Here is a 27,369-nt window from a genome sequence, read left to right as displayed (position 1 = left end):
AACTTGCAGCTGCACTTTGGTTGGAAGCCATTGCTGCAAAAATAAATTAAAAAAACAAATCTGTAAATAAAAAACGTTTTTCATATTTTTGGCAGCATAAACCCTAGAAAAATTGAAGAAATAGTAGGAAAAAACTAACAAAATGAATGTTTCTTACCCAAATTAATTTTCTGTAGTTGAAGCTACCCCAAAATGCCAGAAAAAGAGGAGAAATATGGTTGTAGCTGAGCCAAAAAGCCAAGAATGTTGTAGCCGAAAACTCTGCACTCCAAATCTGCTGCTGAAATCTCTTTCTCTTGCTGCTGAAATCTCTTGCTCTTGCTGCTGAAATCTACTTTGCTCACTGCTCAAAATACCTTAGCTGAAACAACTGCTCTCTTCCTCTCTTCCCCTTTGCTAAAATCGCCAGTCTCCAAGATAAACGACTTGTTGAATAGTGTGATGAGAGAATGAGACAAAGTTCACTTTTATAACTTTAGACAGGCATCTAGAAGCAACTAGAAGTCATTAGGAAAACCTAATAATAAATTAGAAAAAAAATGAAAAAAACACAAGTTACAAGCTGAAACATGCGTCATACGGTCGTGAAACGCGTTTCCGACCATACTGGCCACGTTTTTGCATCGTGAAACGTGCCAGTATGACCGGAAATGCGTTTCACGGCTGTACCACACGCATTTCAGGGTTTCGTTTCCGTTTCCGTACGAAACGTCCTCTTACCCTACGCTTCCTGCAACTTAGCTAATATCCCTAGAGAATCGAAGTAGAGGCAAAGGCTAGCCAAGAGAAAAGGAATCTAGATTTTAGATGGTTGACGTTGGAATAATTAATCATTGATGTACAATGGATATCATATCTATCTTGATTTATGTAAAAATATGCATGTTTTCATGTCTTTTACAATTAATTTGGTATTTTGGGAGTTTTTTAAATATAAATGCAATATATATATATATAGTAGGTGCTTCCAAGACGCATCACTTCCTAGAGTTTTGGGAAATGATGCTTCCGCGGATCCACTTCCAAAAAACCTCCCCACTTCGTGCAACATTGCCTTGGATAGAGGGTGGTAGCTTGAGCTACCCTATGATGTCTTCTTCTTTTAGATTAGAGAGTGTTCAGCAAATGAGCATAAATGAGCAAAGACCATAGTTGACTTGATGATAACAAGACATTTGAGATGGGACTTATGATGCAGTCGGAAATTTCTCTCTAGCTGAGAGAGTGTTAATTTGGTAGCTCAGGGGCAAATTTCCTCCTTTGGACAACCTTCCTCATCCAGAGAAGACCCTTTTTGCCCTTGGAAGAATTTAATTTGGTAAAGGAAAAATAATATTTTTAATCTGAAAACCGGCAAGTGCACAAAAGTATAGACTGGCCTAAAGGACAAATTGGGTCTCCAAAATCACATATAATTACAAGTCAAGTCAACCTCATTTGGACACACATCACACACATCTTCTTCTTCTCTTAGAAGTTCGTACAAATCTGAAACTGCAGGTCTTCTTTCACACATGCAAGTTGGAGAGAGAATTTCAAAAGGACTGAAAATTGTTTTTGACCAACGTTGACTTTTTGGTGTTTGGACATACTTTAACTTGGTTTGACTTCAATTTTGGATATGTTTTTGGAGGCCACATTCTTTGGCACAAAGATCGAGATTTTCTAGGCAATTTGACTTCTATTGATTGTAGGGTTTGACTGCAGTTTGACCATGGGCCTTTCTCTCTCCTTTGACCAAGTTTGACAGAGTTGTTTGGCAAAATTTTCACTGACGTTTGACCAGCATGGAAGGTAGAGTATTTTCACTGCTGACCAAGCTCTTTTGGAGGAGTTTGATTGTTGACTTTAAGACTGGTTAGGGCATCGTTGATTGTTGTTGACTTTGACAAAATTGCAGCCTTTGACTTGTTGACTAAATTTGACTTTGAATCTCATCTATTGGATATTGGTTGGTTGATCTCTTGGATAGTCAAAGAATTGACGTTGGCTCTTTCGTTGATGAACGAAATCATTGTATCTCTATGTTGAACATTTTATGACAATCTAATAAGAAAAATTTGAAAATGTTTTCCCCGTTGTGGGTTTTTCTCTGGCATTTGACCAAATATTGTGTCTCTTATTGCTCGTGATTATCTTCTATTGTTCATTGCATTTACTGTTCTATATACAATTGTTATTTGTTACTGGAAGATCAAAACGATTTGAAAGTGATTGCTAATTGAAGAAAGGAATTGGGCTAAAGTGATTGTAACAACATAGAACAGTGAAAACTTAACATGAGCGCACTCTTAGCTAGTCCCGTGCCATCAAATATTTTATGGAGCCAAATTGTTTCACAGTTAACTGCACAAGTTGCCATATATTCTGTCTCAGTAGTGCCTAGTGCAAGAAAATCTTGCTTCCTGCCCTTCCAAGAAACCATAGCATATCCTAAGTAGAAACAACCACCAATAATACTTTTTCTCATCATCAACACTGCCAGCCTAGTAATTGAATCAAATACATTAGAGAATCAATCAACTGCTAGTACAATGATGGATCAACAAGATTTGAATCAAAATTCCTCAACTTCTTCAAATTGGTTTGCTATGGGCTTACAAACTCTTTGAGGATCTTGATCACATGCTCCCTCAAGTCCCAAGTAGTAGTGTATCAATCCAAGATCCTTCATGTCAAATTCTTCTTCTAGCTCCCTTTGAAGGAAATACCTTTTCCTTTTCCTTTTACTTTAATCAATCAATCTCAAGGTACAATATCTTCTTCAATCATTAGACTCCTTTTTCATGTCCTTCAAAAATCTGGGGTAACTCTTCCAACCGAGGCAAATGTCTTATCATGAACCTCTTCCTTTTACCGGAAGAACCTTCTTGCTTTTATACTTCCATCTTCTGCATACTAAATTTTGACTTCTCTTAGGCACAAATAATCAAGGCATACTCTAAATTGTTTGCTTCCTCTTAATCTTGTACCTTTTGTAATTTTCATCATCCTTGTTCTCACATCAACATGATGTCATTTTTGTCATTCCCAAGAGTTAGGGCTTCTTTTTCCGTGAAAATGATCAGTGCTAGTTTTTTTGTCTACAAATCCGAAGGTTTTCTTTTTCAAACCCTTGCTAGAGTTTACGAACCCTAGATGCTTCAATATCCACGTAATATCCCCAATTTTGTAAGCATGTGAGTCATTAAGGAATTTTGCCCTATTTTAGTAATATTAATTAAAAAGGGGCAAATATTATTGGAGAAAGGTGGCTAGTATTATTTTGTTGGAGAATAGTGATAACTTATTATTTTATCAAATGGTGGCAAAAGTAACTTAGTGGAAAATGGCCCCCAGCAATAAAATAATATTAAAAAAAGAGTCTAGCTGCAAGAGGAGAAATTGTAAAAGGAGGATGGACTCATTTTGTGGATTATCTTTTGACTATTACATTTCACCTTTCATCTTCTCTTGGGGTTGTTTAGCACAAGAAGAAAAGTGTTGTTTAGCACAAGAATTCCAAGCAAACATTCCACCCTCATTTCAGAGAACTTTGAGTGTCTCCCTAGTGAGGAAGTTTGGGAGTCCAATTTAGGGCTTCCCTTGAGCTTATTGCAGGAGATTAGATCAGCTCTGCGCATTTCTTGGGTGCGGGAGGAGTCAGAGGTACATCTTTTGGAGCAGCAGTTGTGGGTTGGAGATTTCAAGCTTTTGTAGAGTTTTCCCTTGGTTGTAGCAGGAGTTTGTTGGCATTTTGAAGGGCAAAGATTGAGGGAATTTGCAGGGCCGAATTTCTCTCATTTATACAGTGCAGTGCACAAAGCTCATTGGCTGAAGATTGCGCAAGAGAGAGGAGCAACAAATTTCAGGAGAGATTGGGGTTGAAGATAAGGCCTATTTTTAGAGGAGAATTTTTGTGGAGTTTGGGTGGCTATTCAACAACTGTTTGGAGCAGATTTGAGCAGAGCATTTTCAACAGTGCGCAAAGTCTACCTGGCAAACCCATTTGCACTTTTTGGGGTCATCCGAGTCAGCCAGAATTGGGCCAAACCCTTGTTGGGTTTTGTTGGGATTGGGGTGTAGAGGTCAGGGTTAAATTTTCAGAATTTTCTAAGTGATATATAGGCCAGAAACCTAGTAGGGCGTATAGCCACTTAGAGAACCATTTGCACCATTTTGGAGGGCTTCTTCATCATCTGGATTCAGCCCAAACCATTTTCGGGTTTTTCTGGGTTTTGGGAGGGGAGTTTAGAGCTAAATTTTCAAAGCATTCCAAAGAGTTTTCAGCTCTGAGATCAACATTCCAACAAGAGATTATTTATGGGTAGTGCGCAAATCACTTCGAGGCCATTTCTTCCACTTGGGGCCAGGCCATTTTTCTGCATTCTGCTCTGCTTGCATAACAGGCCCAGATTCCAAATTTTCAGCTCATTTTATGTACTCTTTTATCATAAAATTAATAAAATGGCTCAAATTGTGTTGTTGGACATTTTGGTGTTTTAATTTCTGTGTATGAGTTCCAGTTTATGTTGATTTTTGGTAGCATCAGATGTGCTCTAAGCCTCAAAATTTGCAGGGAGTCTAGGACACAAGTATTCCGGAATACAGAGAAATCATTTTGGGAAATTCCACCCTCAGTTGCTGCGCCGTTTTCCCACATTGGGTTTTTCTGGGTACATTTGTCCAAAAACAATAGTGTTAATTGTGTGTGTGGTTATTTCTTCTTTCGCAATTCTTGCTTCCGCATATAAATTAATTAGTGAAGGTTGCAGTCATATTTACTTCAATATTTACAGTGTAACATAGTAAATAAATTGCATGAATTAACAAGTAGGAGAAGTAATATCAGTTTGTTGTAGTAGGGAATTTGGGTCTCCAAATTTGCACATGGTATCAGAGCGCAGGTGAAGTAAGAGAGCAGATCGGAAGAGCCCAGCGTTGAAGAGAAGGAGGGAGATCAAAGTGATGCGTAGGTAGCAAATCGAATCCCCAGAGGGATTGCGCAGTCCAGGCCAGGAGAGCAAGATTCTCGAGGAAAATCTCTCTCTGAGTGAGTTAATAGAGAGGTAAGATTTCCAGTTCGTCATTTGTCAATGGCAGAGGGAGCAACGCAGCAGAAAATTCAACATAGAAAAGTCTTCAGGTGGGACGCAGTTTTCTGCAACGTTTGCTAGATCAGAAAAGCGTTAAAAGAAGGAAGAAGACACTTTTGAAGGAATTTCTTCCTCAGTGAATTCCGAGCCAAGGAATTATATTTCTCAGTTGTTGAGCAACATTAGCGAGGAGCAGATCTACTAAATCCAATAGGGACTGCGTAGGCTAGCCCTATAACTGCGCAAAGGAGAGGGAGCAATTCGACTTTTGTTGGTAGAGATGGCAGCTAATGGGCTGAGAGATCAAGTTCGATTGGACGGAGCATCCAACTATGTGATCTAGAAGGCTAGGATCTCCTTCCTACTAGATGAGCATGATCTCAAAAGCTATGTCAATAGTGTGGTAGTTGAACCCGCCGATGCAGATCCGCTCAAGAAGTACAACGCTGAGATGGCGAAGGCCAAGCGATTTATCCTCGACGGAGTGAGGGATCACGTCATATGTCACATTATTGGCAAAGGGATAGCCAAAGAGATGTGGGATGACTTGGCTACGTTGTATCAAGGACCTTCCGAGCAGTGAAAGATGTAATTGGAGGAGAAAATGAGATCCTCGAGGATGCAAAAGGGGGAACGCATTGATTTGTTCCTATCGAAGCTTCAAGAAGTTCGAGATCTGTTGGCAATTGCATGATCAGTGCCTCAGCCTACAGAGATGGTGAGGTTGGCCCTGAATTCAGTCTCAGAAGAATGGCGAGTATTTGTCCAGAGTATCCTCGGCAAAGAGAAATTGTTGTGGATTGGGAAAGGATGTGGGCCGCTCTTCAACAGGAAGAGAGAAGGCGAGACTTAGTCAAGTGAAAACTTGATGGCAGTAATAGTAGTGGGACGAAGCCCAAGGAGGAGGAGGAAAATGCAGCCCTTGCATCAAAGGGGCAGTAGGAGCAGCATGTGAAAATTCCTTAAACACGAGAATTCCTACTGCAACACTGATGATACTTATCCTACTTGTTAGATTTACATGAACAAGCTATTTGCAGTTTCCTACGGCAAACATTGAAATACATACACTACATCCTACACCATTTAAATAATATGCCGAAACAAGAAATTGAACAATAGAGAAAGTACACACAAATGACAGTTGTTTTTGGACAAACATCCTTGGAAAAACCCAATGCGGGAAAACCGGTGCAACAGATCTGAGGGTTTTTATTATTAGGTTGAAGTATTTTTGAATACAATCTTTGAATGCATTGTTGGCAATCCAGTACAGAGAATATCACTCGACAGAAGAAATTTGTGAGATTACCTCACTCTATACTGCAAGTCCCGGTTGATCCGATAGTTGAACCAATGAGTCCCCGACTATTTCTGCGTTGCCCCTAGATGGGCCTGCGTCAGCCTCTAAGGCACTGCGTCACCTTTGCTAGGAATTGATTTGCTTTCAGGAGCTGATTCCAGCCCTCCCAGCTCAGAACGCCAGCGTCCTCAACAAATTTCGAACCTCTGCGTGGAAAGCTTCTGCGCTGCTCTACGTGGCCCCTTCCTGGCTTTGTGTCACCCTCTCTGCCAACTGCGTTGCCTCCTCTATGTGTCTCTCTGCCTCTCTGTTGAGTATTCTTGGCTTCGGAGATGATCCTCTAGCCAAAACTCTCTCTGCCCCTCTCTGCATGACACTACGAAATCACTGCGCTGCCTCTAGCTTCAACAATTCAATCTGACTGATCAAACCTTTGGGTGTCTTCCAAATGACCCTCAAGCCTCCTTAAATAATCTTTTTGTTGACATTCAATGGCCCAAATTAGAAGCTAATCAATGGCTAAGATCATTTCTGCTTGATCCTCGTCATCTTCTAGAAGCTACACCCATAGTTAGATTAATACCCATTAACTATTTTATTTTCCTATGTTTAGACTTAGGGTCCCATTAAAAATAATTAATAATTTTAATAAAACTGTCTCCGGGTGGAATTTCCCAAAACACTTTCTGGGTTCTTTGGAATACATGTGCGCAAGCCTCCCTGCAAAATTTGAGACTTAGAGCACATTCGATGCTACCAAAAATCAACACTCCCTCTTAGTGAGGAATGTGCTCTAGCAATGCCTCCCACTAAAGCATCAACCTAACTTCATAACATCATCCTCTGCCCTGCTGATGTCTAACATGTTGTCCATCAACCACTGTGCAAATGTTGCATCTGTATTGTTGCTGACCCTGCCACTGTCAACACTGCATCCGTACTGCAACTCCCTCTGAATTTCTACATCCGTGTTGCTGCTAACACTGCCATTGCCAACTGCCCCTGCATTACAAATTGTTGTTGCTACTGCATCAGCAACGAAAAAACATCCCAAATTATTGAACAAGTGTTCATCATAGATGCATCTCGATGTTAAAGATTTGACTGCTGCTAGTCCCATGCTGTCCCTCTGAAGCCACTGCGTTGTTGTTGTTGCTATTGTATTGTGCCTCCCTGCACTGCTGCAACTATGCTCTACACTGCTCAGACTTAGCATTCTAGCCACTGCATTTGTCACTCCAACACTCGTTTGCACTATCTGACACTTCGTCCATCCTGCTACTCCTGATTTGGGCTCCCATAGCAAGGAGTTGATCCGAGAGGTGGGCCCCTCAAGGATCCTACCCCACTGTAGCTCTTTCGAACTACAACTCCAAATCAGCACACCTCCCTCCTAGAGGTATCTCGGCTATCATGGCGTACTCCTCGATCTTCGCGGGTGCAACCTTCAGATCGTGCTTCTCATCTTTGTCCTTCTTCCTAAGAGGACATTGTGTTGCGTAGTGACCCATCTCACCACACCTGAAGCATTTGATCTTCGAGACATCCTTCTTCCACCTCCGTTGCTCCTGCTGCCCCTTGGATGCAAGGGCTACATTCTCTTCCTCCTCCTTGGAGTTCGACCCACTGCTGCAACTGTTGTCAAGCTTGTACTTGACTAGATCTCTCCTCAATGCTTCCTGTTTGAGAGCTACCCACATACTATCCCAGTCTGGCAAAGCTGCCCTGCCCAGGATGCTCTAGACAAAGACTTTCCACTCTTCTGAAACTGAGTTTAGGGCCAGTCTCACCATCTCGGTACCTTGAGGTGTAGACCCCGCAACTGCTAACTCATCCCGGGTCTCCTGAAGCTTTGTGAGGAACGAATCTATGCGCTCCCCCTTCTGCATTTGTGCAGATCTCAGTTTTTGCTCCAAGTACATATTTCGCTGCTCAAAAAATCCCTGATACAACGTAGACAACGCATCCCACATCTCCTTAGCAGTCCCTCTGCTAGCGATGTGACAGACTACATGATCCTTCACTCCGTCGAGGATCATTCTCTTTTCCTTTGCCATTTCTGCCTTGTACTTATTTAGCGGATCTGGATTTGCACGCTCAACCACCACTCTATCGACATATGTCTTGAGGGAGTTCTCATCTAGAAGGAATGACATCCTTGCCTTCCAGATGACATAGTTGGATGCTTTGTCCAATCTATGCTGATCCCTCAAACCACTGGTTGCCATCATTGCCTCGAAAAACTGTCGAAATTGCCCTCTCTGCTTCTTACTCTTGTTACTTAGCCAATAAGAAAACAGACTTCTTGGCGGGAATTCTACTTGAGGAAAAATTCCCTCATTGTGCTTCTCTCTCTCTTCTGACGTCTTTTAGCCCAACAATCTGCCTGTTGAAAATCTGCGTCCCACCAGCTGTTCCTCACGTTGAGGCTCAGCGCTGATTCCTCTGCCACGACAAGATTTTGATCTGGAAGCCCTTCTCTCTGTCGACTCATTCAGAGAGAGATTGCCTCGAAATTCAGCCCTTCGGCTAGGACTGTGCAAACCCCTATGGGGATTTGAACTACTGCCTCCTGCAGCTTTTTCAACCTCCTTTTCTACTCAGTGTTGGGTTCTCTGGCAATATTCTTCTTGATTCACCTACACTGCTCTGATACCATGTGAAAATTCCTTAAACCTAGGAATTCCTACTGCAACACTTATGATATTTCTCCTACTTGTTAGATATACATGAACAAGCTATTTGCAGTTTCCTACGGCAAACATCAAAATACATACACTGCAGCCTACACCATTTAAATAATATGCCGAAACAAGAAACTGAACAATAGAGAAAGATACATACAAACAACACAGTTGTTTTTGGACAAACATCCCTGGAAAAACCCAATGCAGGAAAACTGGTGCAACAAATCTAAGGTTTTTTATTATTACGCTGAAGTATTTCTGAATACAATCTCTAGATGCCTAGTTGGCAATCCAGTACAGAGAATATCACTCGGCTGAAGAAATTTGTGAGATTACCTCACTCTGCATTGCAAGTCCCAGTTGATCCGGCAGCTGAACCAACGAGTCCCCGACTATTTTTGCGTTGCCCCTGCATGGGCTTGCATCAACCTCTAAGACATTGTGTCACCTCTGTTTGGAATCAATTTTCTCTCAGGAGATGATTCTAGCCCTCTCGGCTTAGAACATCAACCTCTTCAGCAAATTACGGACCTCTGCGTGGAAGGCTTTTGCGCTGCTCTGTGTGGGTCCTGCGTGAGCCCTTCCTGGCTCTATGTCACCCTCTTTGCCAACTGCATTGCCTCCTTTGTGTGTCTCTACCTTTCTGTTGAGTATTCTTGGCTCCGGAGATGATTCTCCATCCAAAACTCTCTCTACCCCTCTGCGTGATCACTACGAAATCATTGTGTTGCCTCTTCAGCAATTCGATCTGACTGATCAAATCTCTGGGTGTTTTCCAAATGACCCTCAAGCCCCCTTAGATAGTCTTCCCGTTAACAGTCAACGGCCCAGATTAGAAGTTAATCAAGGGCTAAGATCATTTATGCTTGATCATTGTCTTCTTCTAGAAGTTACACCCACGGTTCGATTAATACCCATTAATTATTTTCTATGTTGCCAGGAAACGTGGGTGCGGGGATGGGGACGGGGACGGGGACGACATTTTTGGAAACAGGGTGCGTGGGTTCGTCGGGTAATATAATAATATTAAATTTTAATAATTAATAATATATATGAAATTTGAATTTGTATATTTTTTCAACTTTAAACAAGAAAACTTTAATTATAATCATTTAAACATGTTTAGTCTCTCCCATAAAAAAACACAATTTTTTCATAGGAGATTCTTCTCAACCTGATAGTGGTCTAGACTTTTCTTGATGTCTAATCATCCACCTGCCCCATGCATGGTGTGCTTTGTGGTAAAGCAATCCCAAAAAGTTAAAACAGTGGCAGCCTTACCCTTCCACAAAACACGCTTATTCATTTAGGCATATTTTCCTAGTTTTAATCTTAACATGATGTTATCAGAATGTTGTGAGAAATTGGCAGATTTTGATACTTAATTTAGCCATTTTCCAAAATAGCCCTTCGCCATTTAACAGCATCAGCTGATTACAGCTTATGGCTGGTCTCAATCCTACTTTCTATTTGACCGAAAATGTCTGAACCTGTATGTGTGCATTTACAGTTTATAATTTGATGGTTATTAACTTATTTGGCTCGGGAATGAATGTTTCATAAATTCATTCCAAATTGATTTACAAGAATCTGCAGGCTCAAATTACAGAGTAAGAGGTCTCTTTTCCAGTTCTGGTTTCGATGCCATATAATATAAAGGCATTGAAGATCCACAAATACAGGAGATTCATAATTTACATTGAGACTCTAACAAACCTTGGGCATAAGTTTTGAAATTCTTTTTATAAATTTATAGCATAAGACCAATGGAGAGACTGATCATAAGAGTCTCCTACGGTAGGAAGGGACTCATGAATGTGCAAACAACTACCCTATTTTTTCCAACTGTGGTCATCACCTTATTAAATATTTCCACAAAGCTACAACCAATATGATATGATATTCTGCTTGTGGGATTGTACACCCATAATGTTCCTTTTATAATATTGAGATATCATAATCATATATGATTTCAGAATACTGTGTCGCTCATAAGTTTTGAAAAACTTATCACTGTTGATAAATTTTTACAATGATTCATTACCCTTGAGCAGCACGTCATGCCCACAGAGCAATGCTAAGGCATGTGAACAAAGACAGTCTTTGGAAACTGTAATCTTTGGAAATGATGGCAGAAAATTTCCTTGAGAAACATTCAGAAGACCTTACAACCATCTCTGAAGGACAATCTAGACCAATGACCATCAATGACTCCAAAAATGATATCATTCGTTTATGGCATATATTCTATATTCAATGGCATATCATTTTTTAAATTTAAATAAAAAAAAATTATTTGAAAATTAAATTTTTAATATAGTTTTTTTATGAAGAACCCAAAGAACCCAACCCGAAGAACCCGAAGAACCCAAGAACCCAAGCACCCAAAGAACCCGAAGAACCCAAGAACCTAAGCACCCGAAGAACCCAAGAACCCAAGAACCCGTTAAAGGAAAAGAACCCATTTTTTTTTTTGAAGAACCCAGTTCTTCATGGAAGAACCCGGTTCTTCTGGGTTCGTCTGGGAAGAACCCGTACCCGAATCCGGTACTTGGGTGCGGGAACCCGAGACGGGTTCGAGAACCCCACCCCCGGGTGCGGGTACCTGTGCAACACAGATTATTTTATTTTCCTAAGTTTAGATTAGGGTCCCATTAAAAATAACTAATTATTTTAATAAAATTGTCTCCGGGTGGAATTTCCCAAAACGCTTTCTGGGTTCTTTGGAATACATGTGCTCAAGCCTCCCTGTAAAATTTGAGACTTAGAGCACATCTGATGCCACTATAAATCAACACAGCGGAGGCAGAAGAAGGACATCTCTAAGATCAAATGTTCCCGGTGTGGTGAATTTGGTCACTACGCTATGCAGTGTCCTCTCAAGAAGAAGGACAAGGATGAGAAACATGATCCGCAAGGTGCAACCGCAAGGATCGAGGAGGAGTTTTCCATGATTTCCAGATACCTCCAAGGGAGAGGTGGGGTGATCTAGTACTATAGTTCGAAAGAACTGCAGATGGGCAGGATCCTTTAGGAATCCACCTCTTGGGTCAATACCTTGCTATGGGAGTCCATATCAGAAGTAGCAGAATGAAACAATATCAGTTGGTGCAGAGGAATGTTGAAGTGACAGTTGCAATGGCTAGGAGTGCCAGAGACTGAGCAGCGTAGAGTTGGCAGCAGTGCAGCTGGCACAGTGCAGAGTCAGCAGCAACGCAGAGACTTTAGAGGGTCAATGCAGAGACTAGCAACAGTCAGAACTCCAGCAATAGATGCATCACGCTAGACACCTTTGGTTCAGTATTTTGGATGTTTTTTTGTTGCAACAACAGCAGAGTTGCAGTGCAGATGCGGTTGGCAGCAGCATGCAGAGTCAGCAACAGCACAGATGCAACATTTGCGCAGTAGTTGGTGGACAGTGATGTGAGACATCAACAACGCAAAGGGAGATGTCACAGAGTCAGGGTGATGCTTTAGTAGTTGCATTACTAGAGCACATTCTTTGCTAAGAGGGAGTGTTGATTTCTAGTAGCCTCGGATGTGCTCTAAGCCTCAAAATTTGCAGAAAGACTAGGACACATGTATTTCAGAATACCGAGAAATCGTTTTGGGAAATTCCACCCGGAGATAGTTTTATTAAAATAATTAATTATTTTTAATGGATGCCCAAGTCTAAACGTAGGAAATTAAAATAATTAAAGGGTATTAATAAAACTGGGTGTGAATCTTCTAGAAAAAGACGGAGATCGAGTCAATATGATCTGAGCCATTGATTGGAATTTAATCTGGGCTATTGATTACTCAATGAGAAAATTATAAGAAGGAATTCGATGGCCATTTAGAAGACACATCGAGTGGGATCAGGAGATCGATTTCTCAAGAGAGCAGCGCAAAGTAGCTGAAGAGATCATCGAGGAGATTCTTGCAGCGAGGTGCAAGGATAGTTTTACGGAGGAAGTTTTTTTAATCTAGAGAGTGCAAGGCAGAGAGGGCAGAGAGTAGTCCAGACTCTAGAGAGGCAGTGTAGTGCCATGCAGAGGTAGCGCAGAGCTTTAGTGGGAGTCTGTATTTATGCTGGGGAACAGTCAGGATCTAGTGCCAGAGCCGGGGTGTGAGACCGAGAGGCTAGAGGGACGAAGTTTCCAGCTAGCAGGAGATCAAGAGGAGGTGTAGCACAATCCCAACAGAAATGACACAATAATTGCGTAGGTGTGATGCAGTGCTGTGTAGAGACAGCATAGAGGCTCATCTCCAGTGCAAATCAGTGCCAGATTTTCCAGTGACAGGGTGAGATCATCTCACTATCATTTTGTCTAGTTAGATCTTTGTATAGGATTTCCCGTTTGGGCATCCGAAGAATTGTATTCAGAAACTATTGCATAATAATACAAACCCTCAGCTACTGCACCAGTTTTCCCGCATTGGGCTTTTTCGAGGACATTTGTCCAAAAACAACAGTGTCAATTGTGTGTGTGGTTATTTCTTCTTGCTGAGTTCTTGTTTCCACATATAATTTAATTAGTGAGGGCTGCAGTCGTATTTACTTTGATATTTACAGTGTAACACAGTAAATAACTTGCATGAATTAACAAGTAGGAGAAGTAATATCAGTTTCCTGCCAGTAGGGATTGGGTCTCCAAATTTTCATAGTTTATTTATTGTTCCTAGTCCATCGCTTGGTATTAGCTGTTAAATTCCAGTTAGGAATATTACCATAAAAAATCTTCAAAACCTGCCATTTTTCAGCTTAGTAAGTTCTACGATTATACGTATGTGATTTCTGCATATACCCTAGAATCATCATTGACATACCCTTTATGCTTGAGATGGATTTTATCAATGTCTCAATCACTGATTGTCTAACTTTGATTGTACCATAGAAACTTAAGGAAAGGGTCCAAGCATCTATCATATCGATGGTGTCTTTGTCCTCAAGAGAGAGGACATGACCTCTTATACAATATATCTTTACAAACCCTTTCATGGTACATCAAGTGTCAACAATTTCTTTTAATGGAGCATAAGATTGGTAGCTCACACTTCATGTTGTTTCCCTCTTGACAATACCTAATGTGATTCCTTCATAACATAGTAAGTCTATCATTCCATGCAATGAATTGATGCAACCTTCTAAGAGTATAGATCTATTAGATCATCTTAGCTCTGAAGAACTTAGGGGTCATTGTTTCAAGATAACTTTGAAACTTAAAATTTGAGACTTATGCTAGATCTCTGCTAACCTAGCATTTGAGATATAAGGACAAATGATTATACTCGCTTGACAGATGATTATACGTATCTCAATATTTCACGTGACAAAACAAAACTTCTTCGGGTTGCTTCAAAGAGGTATTAGGTCGACTCCTTGCGATGTCTTTTGTATTCACTTGATTATCTTCATATGCTATCCAGATGTTATGGAGATTTGCAAGTTCTTTTGTTGTAGTTGCTCTCGGAGCTTCTACAGACCTTGGATAGGCTATAGTTCCGACTTAAATACAACCTCGAGCTTGTCAATTTATAAATCGCAGAGATGTCGCTGACATAGGTGACAAACTTGCATTGTAATCAATATAATTTGGATTTCTCTCACAATGTATCAGATTTGATCATTCTCCTTCCACTTGGACTTTGCATCAAAGGAAGGCACAGTTATGTTACTGTCCCATGAAGGTTCGGATTCATCAGAGCTTCACAGAGGTTTGACATAGTCCCACAGAGGCTCAGATTCCTAAGATTTTCAGACTTCCTAGATCTCCTGTAACATACTTTGAACCTAAGATAATAACTAATCTTAAACGGAGATTTGTATAAGGACTTCAAGAGGCTCGAATCAACACCATAGTTTAGGCTCAGTACCATAGGGATCAGTGTTGAAAATATCAGTATCGGCAAAATATTGGCGAGGGTCCATAAAACATCTTATCGGCAATATCGGCAAATATCGACAAAATATCGGCAAATATCAGCAAGCATAAAAAATGCATAATATATTCATTTTTTTCTTCTTCAGATTTCTAAACATATAAAGCAATAACAACATGAATAAAGCAATAACAACATGAACTAAACACATTGGCACATAAATATGAATAAAGCATTGATATATATGATGTCAAATAGAAATGATACATCAAACTTCAAAGGCGATACCAAATCCTCCTGATCCCTGATAATTGTCCAATCAAGGACTCAAACAAAATAACATCACATATCCTGTTGATCCCTGATAATTGTCCAATCAAGGACTCAAACAAAATAACATCACATATATAACACTTTAAAAGTATTTCATCATCATGAGTTATAAACTTATATGTAGGAAAAGTTGCAAAACAAATAAAACTAGCAGCTATCTATCTGAGACCATTGTCCTGTAGAAATTTATAGGGTAAGTTCCTCAGACAGGACACCAAAAGGACACCGCTCACAACTAGATCACAGATCAATACACCAGTATTTTGACGTGGTTAAAACCCTCAAAGAGGGAAACAGTCCACGGCCTGAGCCAATGCGGCCACTTCAGGCAATTTATTAATAAAAGAATGAAAATTTACATATGTTTCTCTCATGCACGGATTACCCTACAAATGACCCTCCATGCGCTTTAAATAGAATTCATGGACCAATTGGTTGTCAAGCCACGGATCAAGTGTCGGTAATACCGAGGAGAGAATGAACCGTCGGATCACTACATATCGTGACCGTCGGATTGTAAGTTACAAAATGTACAACGGTAAAGAAATACACTTTACCTAACTCTACACTAGACCAAGTTGTACTTAACTATTTCCTATGTGTTGGAATATCCTAACATCCCCCCTTAAGAACAACTTGGGATAGGATTGAAGGATTTACAAATATGACACAATAGGAGAAGGAAGGAGGCACTAGAGCCTATCCCCCCTTAGTGACAACTTCCTGAACTCCAACCAGAAATCGAAGTTTAGTGAACTTCGCCTCTGTGAGAGCCTTTGTAAAGATGTCTACCACTTGATCATCTGTTGAACAATATTGCACTTCAAGAACATGGTCATGAATGAGCTTTCTGATGAAGTGCATGTGCAGTTCAATGTGTTTGCTGCGTTGATGTTGGACTGGATCTTTGCATAGCTGAATGGCACTTTGATTATCACACCAAAGTGTAGTCGGATGCTGCTGCTGAAAGCCAAACTCTGACAGGATCTGACGAAGCCACAAGGCTTCCTTACTAGCTTCTACGGCACCACGATACTCTGCTTCTGCTGATGAAAGAGAAATGGCAGCTTGTTTCTTACAAGCCCATGTAATAGGTCCTGAACCAAGAGTGAACACATAACCGACAGTAGACTTCCGATCATCAGGGTCACCAGCCCAATCGGAATCAGTGAAACCAACCAATAGAGGAGCTGCTTCGGCATTGTAATGAATCCCAAACTGAACTGTACCTCGAACATAACGAAGTATTCTTTTAGCTGCTTTCCAATGACTTTCACGGGGGTTTTGCATGAACCGAGCAACAAGGCCAACAGCAAAGGAAAGGTCAGGATGAGTATGGGTTAGATACAAAAGTTTTCCTACAAGTTGACGGTATAAGGTAGCATCAACTTCAGGGGAATTACAAGTGACTGAAAGTTTGACTCCAGACTGAAAGGGAGAAGGGGCTGGCTTACTAGTCTTCCATGTGAAAATGACGTAGAATATCACAAGCATACTTGGACTGGGAAAGGGGAATACCCTCCTTGGATTGCAAGACTTGAAGACCGAGAAAATAGTGTAAGTGTCCTAAGTCTGTGATTTCAAATTTCCTTTTAAGGCTAGACTTCACATGGTTTATAAGGTTGGGATCACTACCAGTAAGGATAAGATCATCAACATAAAGAACAAGGATGATAAGAGAGTTGCCCACTTTCTTGGTGTAGACAGTATTGTCAGAATGACACCTAGAAAAGCCAGATTCTAAAAGAAAGCTATCCATTTTGGCATACCAAGCCCGAGGAGCTTGCTTGAGACCATAAAGGGATTTCTTAAGTTGACATACAAGGCTGGAGTCTGTTTGTATGAAGCCAATGGGTTGTTCCATATAGATTTCTTCATGCAAGTCTCCATGCAAGAAGGCAGATTTAACATCCATCTGATGGACTTCCCATTTGAAAGAGGCAGCAAGGGAAAGAACAAGGCGGATAGAGTTCATTTTGGCAACAGGGGAGAAGGTTTCAGTGTAGTCAATGCCTTCAACCTGTGAAAAACCCTTAGCAACAAGACGAGCTTTATGTTTATCAACTTTCCCATCTGGTCCATACTTGGTTCTGTAAACCCATTTGCATCTAACAAGTTTTCGTCCCTTTGGTAGAGGAACAAGATCCCATGTATCATTTGCCAACAATGAATGATATTCTTCATTCATAGTTGCTTCCCAATCTGGATGGCCTGAAGCTTCTGCAAAGGTGTCAGGATCATAATTTGCTGGAGCTTGAGCCAGTAAAGAAGAGGCTCTCTCGAACTGAGAACGTGTACGTCGCTGATCTGTAGGATCACCGGCAAGATCACCTGCTGCATCTCGAGTAGCACGAACCCATTTTGGAAGCTCAGGAGCCGAAGGAGGATCCTGAGATGGTGGGGGAGGATTGTCATCCTCACTTTCATCATCTGAAGAAGAAATGTTTTCGAAGGTAGAAGAGATAGGGAGAGGTGGCACATCCGCCGGACTAGGCTCACAGGCCGATATATTTTCATCAAATTTTACATCTCTTCTAATGATAACATTTTTGGACTTAAATGGAATAAGTCTATAGCCTTTGACATCTTCAGAATATCCAACAAAAGTACATTTTTCACTCTTAGGTTCTAAAGCTTTATGCTTTTCATCTGGAATATGGGCCCACGCTTCACTTCCAAAAACACGAAAGTGACTTACATCTGGTTTGATTGAGCTCCATGCTTCTTCTGGAGTGATATTCTTTAAAGCCTTAGTAGGAGTGCGATTTATTATGTAATTTGCACAGTTAATTGCTTCTGCCCAAAAACTAAGACCAAGTCCTTTAGATTGTAGCATACAATTAGCCATTTCCTTTAAGGTGCGATTCTTCCTTTTAGCTACACCATTTTGTTGTGGAGTATATGGAACAGTATGTTGCATTTGAATTCCATTCTCAGTGCAATAGTTGATAAATGTGTTTTTAACATATTCTTCGCCATTATTAGATCTTAACTTAAGAATTTGATGTCCAGATTGTTTTTCAACAAAGGCCTTGAAGGCCAAAAAAGTGTTAAATACTTCACTCTTGAGTTTTAAGAAGTATACCCAAGTGCGTCTGGAGAAATCATCAATGAAAGTTAAGAAATACTTGCAGCCAGAGAATGACACAACTGGAAGTGGACCACATAAATCACTATGCACAAGCTGTAAAGGGGCTGAGGCGTGCCAAGAGGCACGTTTTTCAAAACTGTCCCGATGATGTTTTCCGAGTACACATCCGGAACAAACACCATCTCTGCAAGATACCATAGGAAGACCTGTCACCATATTTTCTTTACATAGATGCTGAAGGGAGCGATAGTTTAAGTGACCAAATCGCTCATGCCAAAGTTTGCTCACTTCATCGTTATGAGCAACAAATACTGAGGGAAGATTTGATGACTCAAAGTTGTGAAACTTATACAACCTTGTAGAATCATCAGCAATGCCAGTAGCCAAAATCTGTTTAGGATCTCTTAAGTCCTTGATTACAACATCATGAGGTGAAAATTCAACGATTTTACCTTCACCTGAATGAGTTATCTGATATACAGATAGAAGGTTGCAGGATAAGGTTGGAACACATAATACATCATTAAACTGACCATTGTCTAGATGAACAGTTCCAGTCCCTACAACATTAAGAGATCTATCATCACCAACATATATATTTTTGGTGTTACAATCATTTAAAGAAGAAAACATGGCTTTGTTTTTGGCCATGTGATAAGAAGCTCCAGAATCAATGAGCCACTCATGAGAATGAGAAGAAGAAGATACATTTAATGCATAGCCAGACCGAGATGCTTGACAACCACATGCAGAAAGTGCCATTCCTGAAGATGAAGTTGAAGTTGAAGATTGCCCCAAATGGATGTTATGCTTCTTCATTGCTGCTTCCAAGGCTTCCATCTTCTTAAAGCATTTTGATTCTAAGTGGCCATCTCGATTACAAAAATTGCAATGTCTATCAGTCTTCTTTCCTTTGTTTTTATTTGTCTTATCATTTTGTTGAAATGATTTTTCATTTTGGGGTTGAAATTGCTTAGGACCCTTGTTTGGTTTAGGACCATTCTTTTTAGGATATGACTTCTTAGGATTCTTTGAATTTGGTTGCTGCTGGGCGGCTAATGCTTTCTTGGAAGAGTTTCCAAGATTAAGAAGACCAAGGTGTAAGAGTTTTTCTTGTTCTCTTATTAAAGAATCACAAAAAGAGTCAAAGGAAGGGGACTTGTAGTCTGTTCCTTGAGAAATAAAGGCTTCTCTTGTAGAATGGAAGGTGGAAACAAATACAGAGTAGGCTGGTCCCAACTTTGTAAGAATGGAATAGATAAGGTTACTATCTTCTTTCTTAACTTTAACACCTTCCAAAAGATATCTAAGCGTCTTGAACTTGGACAAGAAATCTTCAATGCAAGAAAAATTATTAGGGTCCAATGTAAGCAACTCATTTTCAAGTTGATGGGCTCTAATTTCATTTTTAATCCCAAAAACTTTATTGATTTGTTTCATTGCTTCATCAGGAGTATCAATTTCTGTAATATGGAATCTAAGATCTGGAGAAATAGACATCCCTATCAATCCACGTGCTTGATCTTGCCTATTTTCCCATTTAGCAGCCTTATCTTCATCCTTCGGTTTCTTTTCTTGGCCTGAGGCTATTCTGTAGAGACCTTTACTTCTAAGTAAATCCTCAATGTAAGCCAACCATTGGAAGTAGTTGGTGCTGTCAAGGGTAACTTGGTATTGACTTTCCATTTCAATGGAAACTGAAGCTAAAGATGCTGAAAATAAGTGTTCCAATGGATAGATCTTGAAAAATTAGGCTGGTTTAAAAAAAACGGCTTCCGGATGAAGAAGTTATGGCTTTTTGAAAAAAAGTTGTTGAAGTTGCCGACGAAGTGCGGGAATGTGCGGAAATGAAAAGGCCGCCCCCACAAAATGGAGACTTGAACCCAAGACCTCTACTCTCTTAAAATAGCTTTGAACCAATTGATCTATACAAAAAATTTGAGAGAGAGAGAGAGAGGGGGGGGGGGGGGGTACTTTGGGTTGCGTGCTTGCTTTGAGAAAGCTCTTTTTCCCTACAAAACAAAAAACACAAAACACAACACGGACATGCAAAGAAAACGAACCTTATGGCTCGAAGTTAGCTTTAGCCGAAAAACTAAATATTTTCAAAAATGAACCTTGTGGCTCAAAGTTAGCTTTGGCCGGAAACTAAATATTTTCCTCAATGTTTTTGATTTTCCGAGATCACCCTAAGGCGCAGGGAAAAGAGCATACGCATGAGAAAAATCCTTCATTTCTGTTTCTTATTTGCCCAGATCGCACAGAGTCGCAGGGCAAAGAGCATACGCAGAAATGAAAGGTATAGATTCGGTAATAAAAAGGCTAAATAAACCGAAATCGAAATAAACAGAGAGAAAATAACAGTAAACTGCAAATAAACACTGTATACCTCCAGATCTTGAAAATGACGCAACTAGGGCTACCGGAAACCTTTTCGCGTGAAACGAAAGGGGTTCCTCACTAGAACAGATGCTCCCAACACAACAGAGCAGTCCTCTCGGCCCGAAAGCAGTCAGAAACAACAGATCTAGGAAACGGCAGTCGGATGCAGTTCTACCGGCTTCAGATTTGGATCACCAACAGACGCGGCCCTCAAATAGCTCTGATACCATGTAGGAATTTACAGGGTAAGTTCCTCAGACAGAACACCAAAAGGACACCGCTCACAACCAGATCACAGATCAATATACCAGTATTTTGACGTGGTTAAAACCCTTAAAGAGGGAAACAGTCCACGGCCTGAGGCAACGCGGCCACTTCAGGCAATTTATTAATAAAAGAATGAAAATTTACATATGTTTCTCTCATGCACGGATTACCCTACAAATGACCCTCCATGCGCTTTAAATAGAATTCATGGACCAATCAGGTGTCAAGCCACGGATCAAGTGTCAGTAATACCGAGGAGAGAATGAACCGTTGGATCACTACATATCGTGACCGTCGGATTGTAAGTTACAAAATGTACAACGGTAAAGAAACACACTTTACCTAACCTAGACCTAACTCTACACTAGACCAAGTTGTATTTAACTATTTCCTATGTGTCGGAATATCCTAACACCTCTCCCTAGCAGCTTTCTTTCTGTCTTGTTCAGCAATTGCTTCAAGAGCTTTTTTTATAACCTCCGCACTAGAAACCATACAAGGCATTGCATCTGCATCATGTGCAGAGAGTCTAGCCAGATGGTATTTCAATCGTGTAACCCCTCCTGACATCTTGGTCCCACACAATTTGCATGATATATATGCCCGATTTGCCCCACCAACAGCCTCCCCATACTCCCAAAATGGGTCCAAGGCTTTTGGCATATTTGACATTTGTAGTAACTTATTCAAACCTAGGGCACAAAAAACCAAAAAATTGGCATTGAACCCCCAACACAAAAAATAATAAGTAATAACCACCTCATTTAAAAAAAATGACTACATTATTTGCATTTTGCAATGTGAATGAAAAATGGCAATAAGAGGGTGCATAAGAAAGTTGAAAAAAAAAATGAAGCTTGCTGTCCAAATATGGAGAAATCAGAAAACCCTTGCATTGGCTCATGGGCATGAAAATCATAACAAATGGAAAAAAACAAAACAAAATGTTGGTAGGAAAAGAGGCAAGCAAGCATAACTCTAAATCTATGAAAAAATCATTAACATGGGCATTTTTAAGAACATACTTGTTAATGGAAGAAATGAAGTTTGTCTCATTGTTCTTCAATCTTTGATCCACAAAAAAATCTTACTAGGTGGTGATAATCGTTGTTTGATCCTCAAACCCTCCTTGACAACCACCACAAAACTCTTTCCCTTCCTTCTCCAACACTCAGAAACATAAATGAAGAAAAGAAAAAAAATGATTTTCCCTTTCTCTCGCCGCGGCATAACACGCCTGGCGATATTTTAGGTCGTCTCGTGATATTTTGCCGAGATATCGGCAATATTTTGGAAATATCGGGATATTTTCGGGAGCTAAAATATCGCGATATTTCGGCTCGCCGAAAATATCACGATATTTTCGATATTCGGCGATATATCGCCGATATTATCATCACTGATAGGGATAACTCGCTTTCTCCTTTAGGATTACCGACTATGTCACAGAAAATTCATGTTTCTTTATGGAATAGAGTTCCTCATAAATTCGACTATGCTACAAGCATATGCCACAGAGTATTCGGATGCTCTTCAACCCTTTGCTTATCCTTTTGGTTTATTGATCTTGGTCTTCTTCAAAAGGTCATCTCAGTGTTTCATCTTTTCTCCAAAAGCTCTTTCAACCATAAGCTCTGATACCATGTTGAAATTCGATTGCAAGTTGAATTTCTAATCACGATAATTACTTGTGACTGATATGCGTATTTTATTTTTAGCATTCACTTCATTCAGTTATGTCAACAAGAAATTATACATTCAATTATGCAAGTATAAAGAAAGTAGAGATCACAATGACAAAGAGACAACACAAGTTTACCTTGAGAAAACCCATAGTAGGAAAAACCTAACAATCCTTTCCTTATAAAATCATTGTCAATAGGAGAGATATCCAAGTCATAGACAAATTGACTAGTAGACCAATTATCCAAGTGCCAAGTCAGCTCTCCATGAACAACAATAGCCTTCAACAGTCATAGGAATTCTTCCATGAGTCTGCCCAAGATATGCCACATGTCTTCTCTCAATAGAGCTGAAATTCTGCCTGTAATCCAGTCTTAGTCCTTGTCCTAGTGCCACAAAAAACAACCTCAGTGCTCGTCCTAGGGCCACAGAAAACTTGTCCTTGATCACAGAAGAATATGCCTTAGGTAGCTCGCATTTCTTAGAAGAATAGTGCCTCAGACATCTCCGAATTTCCTCACCACAGATAAAGTGTGAATTGGTTTCCAAATGGTGGAGCAATGATGCCAATATATAGTTGTTTCCTCATCCGAAAAGGTGCCTCTAAAGGCTGAGCCGACTTGACTTTTGGAGGGTTGACTTGGTCAACTTAGAGACACAAAAACATACTTTTAAAAATTCAAATTTTCTTTCTTTTAAATGTCCAAATGGGACATGATAAAATAATTTTTCTTTTGACTCAAATAAATTCATTTTGACTCTTCACAAAATCATAATGATAAAATATACATTATGAAGACGGAAACTAGTTATAATTTCAACAAGATTATTGGATACCTTGGCATTCCATTTAGAATAGGTTTATTGTCAACAACCATGTGGGATTGGTATCTTCAAAGGCTTAATGCTAAACTGCAATATTACAATCTGAAGACCTGCTTTCTATCGATACAAGCAATATGAAAGCAAGTCCCATCACCAACTCGGGCCACTGGAGTTTTGGTGTTTGGAATCGATTTGCAGTGGTCTCACCCGTGTTCTGGGATTTTACAAGCAACTCATATTTATTATATTTCTTGTTGGTTCTCTAGCTATATACAATTTTTATATCCTTTTTATGGGAAAAGTTAGTGCGATAGGCCTTCTAATGGTTTAATGGAATGACTCATATTTATTATATTTCTTGTCGGTTTACCAGCTATACAATTCCTAAATCCTTTTTATGGCCAGCATTAGTGAGATAGGCCTTCCCATGGTTCAATGGGATGTTTGTAGTTTTCTCAAGGGAGGACTGGGCTTTACTGATATAATTTTATAGGGTAAAACTTAGCGACTAATCAGGTTGTTCTTGTTTAGGAGGAGTCATGCCTTGGCAAATTCTTTTAGGTTCATCTGGACCAAATTCTCCTCCAATCTTTGTGATATTATTTTACTTAGGCTTGGGTTGTGTTGCCAAGTTTTAAAAAATGGTTTTTCTCAAAGTGGGGGAGGATGGGTCCTAGTCTTCATTCCCACTTACTGATTTATGAGCATTTTGTTGTTGAAATCCATTATCTTCAAGCACTAACATTTAGCAGGAAGGGGATCTTCGGGATCTTCCTTTGGAAGAGCCCCTACGATCTTAACTCTATGACATAGAGAGAGTGGTAGAGGCCAGCACAACAAAAGGCTTTTCTCACTCAATTAATTATCAAGGAGATTTAGAAGCTGATTCAAAGGATTTATTTAAAATGAATTTTCAGATGAAGGTGATGATTTGGAGGGACTCATGTTGGAGTTTTGATAAACCACTTCAACCCTACAATTGTAAACAGTTGTGTTTATTGTTGAATCAGAAGAACCCCTTGCACCTACACTGAATGGTAGATGGAATGCCCCAATCCAAAGAACAGATGGAGTCAAAGGCTACAAATTTCTGTATTTTATACAAGTGTGTCATTGTTTGGCTTGTCACCGACAGGGGCTGCCTACAAACTGCCACTTAGCCAAGAGTGATTGCCAGCTAGCCAAAAGTAGCTGGCGGCACGTTCAACAACATCCTCCATCAAGCTTCTGTGTTAACACACATTTGAGAATCACCTTGCTAGCTCTTGAAGGGATTTGGTGATATCTGTTTTCATGGGCCTTTGGCACAGGATTCAGGTATCCACTTAGAGAGCCATTTGCACCATTTTGGAGGGCTTCTTCATCATCTGGATCTCCTGTAACATAATTCGAACCTAAAAAGTGCACTTTTAAAGATTGGGATAGCCAAAACGTTTTTTTACCGATTAGAGGTGCAAAGAATGCTAATATACTTTACGTATTCAAATCTTCTCCGTCTTTGTAGTGCTGAGATAGTTGCCTGATTTTACAGAGCTTTCATTGTAGATAGTTCTTATCTCTGCGCATTAATTCTTTGTTAGTATAATAAGTATTTCCTAAAAAGAATTATTAGCCATCTTTGTAAGTATAATAGGTATGTTCTCAATTACTTGCCAAAAGTGTTCTAATGATTGGGGATGCAAAGAATGGTGATATACTTACATACTCGAATGATCGAATCTTATTCCAGCCCTTGTAGAACTGACAAAGTTGCCCAATTTTGTATAGCTTTCTTTATACATAGTTTTAATCCCCGTTCAGTAATTCTTTGTTAGTATAATAAATATTTTCTCAAAAAAATTAATCACTGAATAACCTTAGGCAACTGTTGACAATAGGTAAGTGTTATGCTGGTGCTACAAAGGTTCTTGGATTTGAACTTTCTGCACTTCTAGTATGGTTTATCTTGAGTTACACTCCTTACATTGTTTGGCATGCAAGGGTTTCAATTCGATACCAGTTTCTGCTGTTACATGTTTATTCACTGGTTTAATGTGTATTTAGGTAACTCGTTACCTTATGTTTTAAATTGCAGCAGTTGCTGGTGATAGTGTGAAGAATTTCCTGTGAAGTTTGGCATAAATATTAGCATTTGGACGCCACATCATTCCCAAGGCTGAGTTTAACGACCTTGCTTACCACTCGACCATATGCCAATGGAACAATTTCATATATGAAAATATAACATGAAACTGGCTATAAAAATGATATAGAAATATACAAATGTCATATCCTTCTACCAGTGTTTATACATTTTTATTTCTCACAAATGAAACCAAAGTATCATTTACATTCTTGTCGTTGCGAAATTAGTTTCTTGAGCAGTAGATGGACCATCATGTTGAGAACCGTCATATTGTAGGTCTGAGTGCCACTGAGTAGAATATGCAATGTGCATGCAATCAGGTATGGGTAACAACTACTTCACCTCCATTGTCCATCCCATGCTATCCTCAACCAAACCCATCTGAATGCTTGTAAGAGTTGAATACAATTCCTGCGAAACTTCTCCTGGAGCTCCATTCCTATAAATCAATCTGTAGACATACAAGAACAAAACACTTTCATACACTTTACTAAGATAGTAGTGCCAGGATTAGGGAGCTGGGCAAGGGTATCAAAATAAACAGCATCATAGCATGTCCTGCAATTCCTCTTGGTTGAGCAAACAAAAAATCATTTTCGTCAATCATGTAATAAGAAACACTACATATTCTTCTTAAGATTGAGGTACTCACTCTGTAATGTAGTTTTACCTAAATATATTATAAAACATTTATTCAGGACTGTAATTATTCTTAATTCTAGCCTAAGAGGTTAATTTAATTTTAAAACTTTCCTAAATTTAATAGTGTTTTTATTGTTAGACTACAATGCATATGAAGATGAATTTTCCAGTTCTAGTGCATTTGGATGCGTTTTGGCACTTGCTCTATGCAATTTTCCAGAACATGTTTTACACAAAACTAGAGAGAAAAGCAATGTTTTGTCAAACTCATGCAACTAAACTCTAATAAGCATGCACAAATCATGGAACAGAAAACTAAGCTGGCCTAAATCTAAAAGGCCAAACTTAAAATCATGAACAAGCACTTCTACATGCTGTTGTTGCAATAGGTGTGTCATACACATTGCACTCTTGTAGTCGAGCAGGTAATGATTGCTGAGCAGTAGCAGGGAATAAATGCTGAACAATAGCAAGGAATAAATGATGAGTAGTGGCAAGGAATAAATGTAGATCACTCACAGGCAATGAATGCTAAGCAGCAGTAGTTGGCAATTAATTGCTGCTGGTATCCAGCATATAGATTTGAAAAACCATAAATGATTTATAGTTTTGTTATATATATTTATATATGTTACTCGGGTACCTGTCCCTCCCAAAAATATTCAGGTATCCTATGTTCTTGCGTTCTGGGGAACTTTTGGACCCTTAGGAAACATCCCCACACTGCTGAGGACTTCATCAGGGACTCTGTGACTTGTTGGCCGTCCCCAAAACAGTCTAAGCAGATTTCAGGGATGTCCTGGACAGATTTCAGGGATGTTCTAGGCACAGATTTCAGGGATTTTCTGGGCAAATTTCAGGGATAATTAGGCATATATCTTTACTTTTTACAATCATGGACATTGATGATTGGACAACATGATTTTTTGTGAAAAAAATCACCCGATTCCCTACTGCAGCAACTGATTAGATTTCTCCTACTTGTTAATTTCCGAATCAAGTTATTTACAGTGTTACACAGTAAACATCGAAATAAAATCTATTGCAGCCTTCACAACCTAAAACGTTGATTTGGGGTAGCATCGGATGTG

At 39.7% G+C, this 27,369-nt stretch overlaps 1 protein-coding gene and 1 pseudogene across 7 annotated transcripts in view; one reads left to right on the top strand and one right to left on the bottom strand.

Moving 5' to 3' along the window:
* The window catches only part of LOC149241085 (uncharacterized), a 150,750-nt pseudogene that overhangs the window by 33,718 nt on the left and 89,663 nt on the right, over positions 1-27,369 (top strand). The window lies entirely within an intron of this gene.
* Positions 25,876-27,369, bottom strand: part of LOC149241084 (branched-chain-amino-acid aminotransferase 5, chloroplastic-like) — a 172,119-nt gene continuing 170,625 nt past the window's right edge. For all 6 annotated transcript variants that reach the window (XM_089373868.1, XM_089373869.1, XM_089373870.1 and 3 more), the window contains exon 10: positions 25,876-26,087. In XM_089373868.1, coding sequence (XP_089229994.1) covers positions 25,970-26,087 — 118 coding nt within the window. In that variant the 3' untranslated portion in view covers positions 25,876-25,969. The remainder of the gene's footprint in view (positions 26,088-27,369) is intronic.

Source organism: Pinus tabuliformis, chromosome 8, assembly GCF_031772625.1.
Source record: "Pinus tabuliformis cultivar Carrire ecotype Pingquan chromosome 8, CPIR1, whole genome shotgun sequence".
NCBI lineage: Eukaryota > Viridiplantae > Streptophyta > Pinopsida > Pinales > Pinaceae > Pinus > Pinus tabuliformis.
Note: the sequence above shows the minus strand (reverse complement) of the source record. Positions and strands in the feature narration are given on the sequence as shown.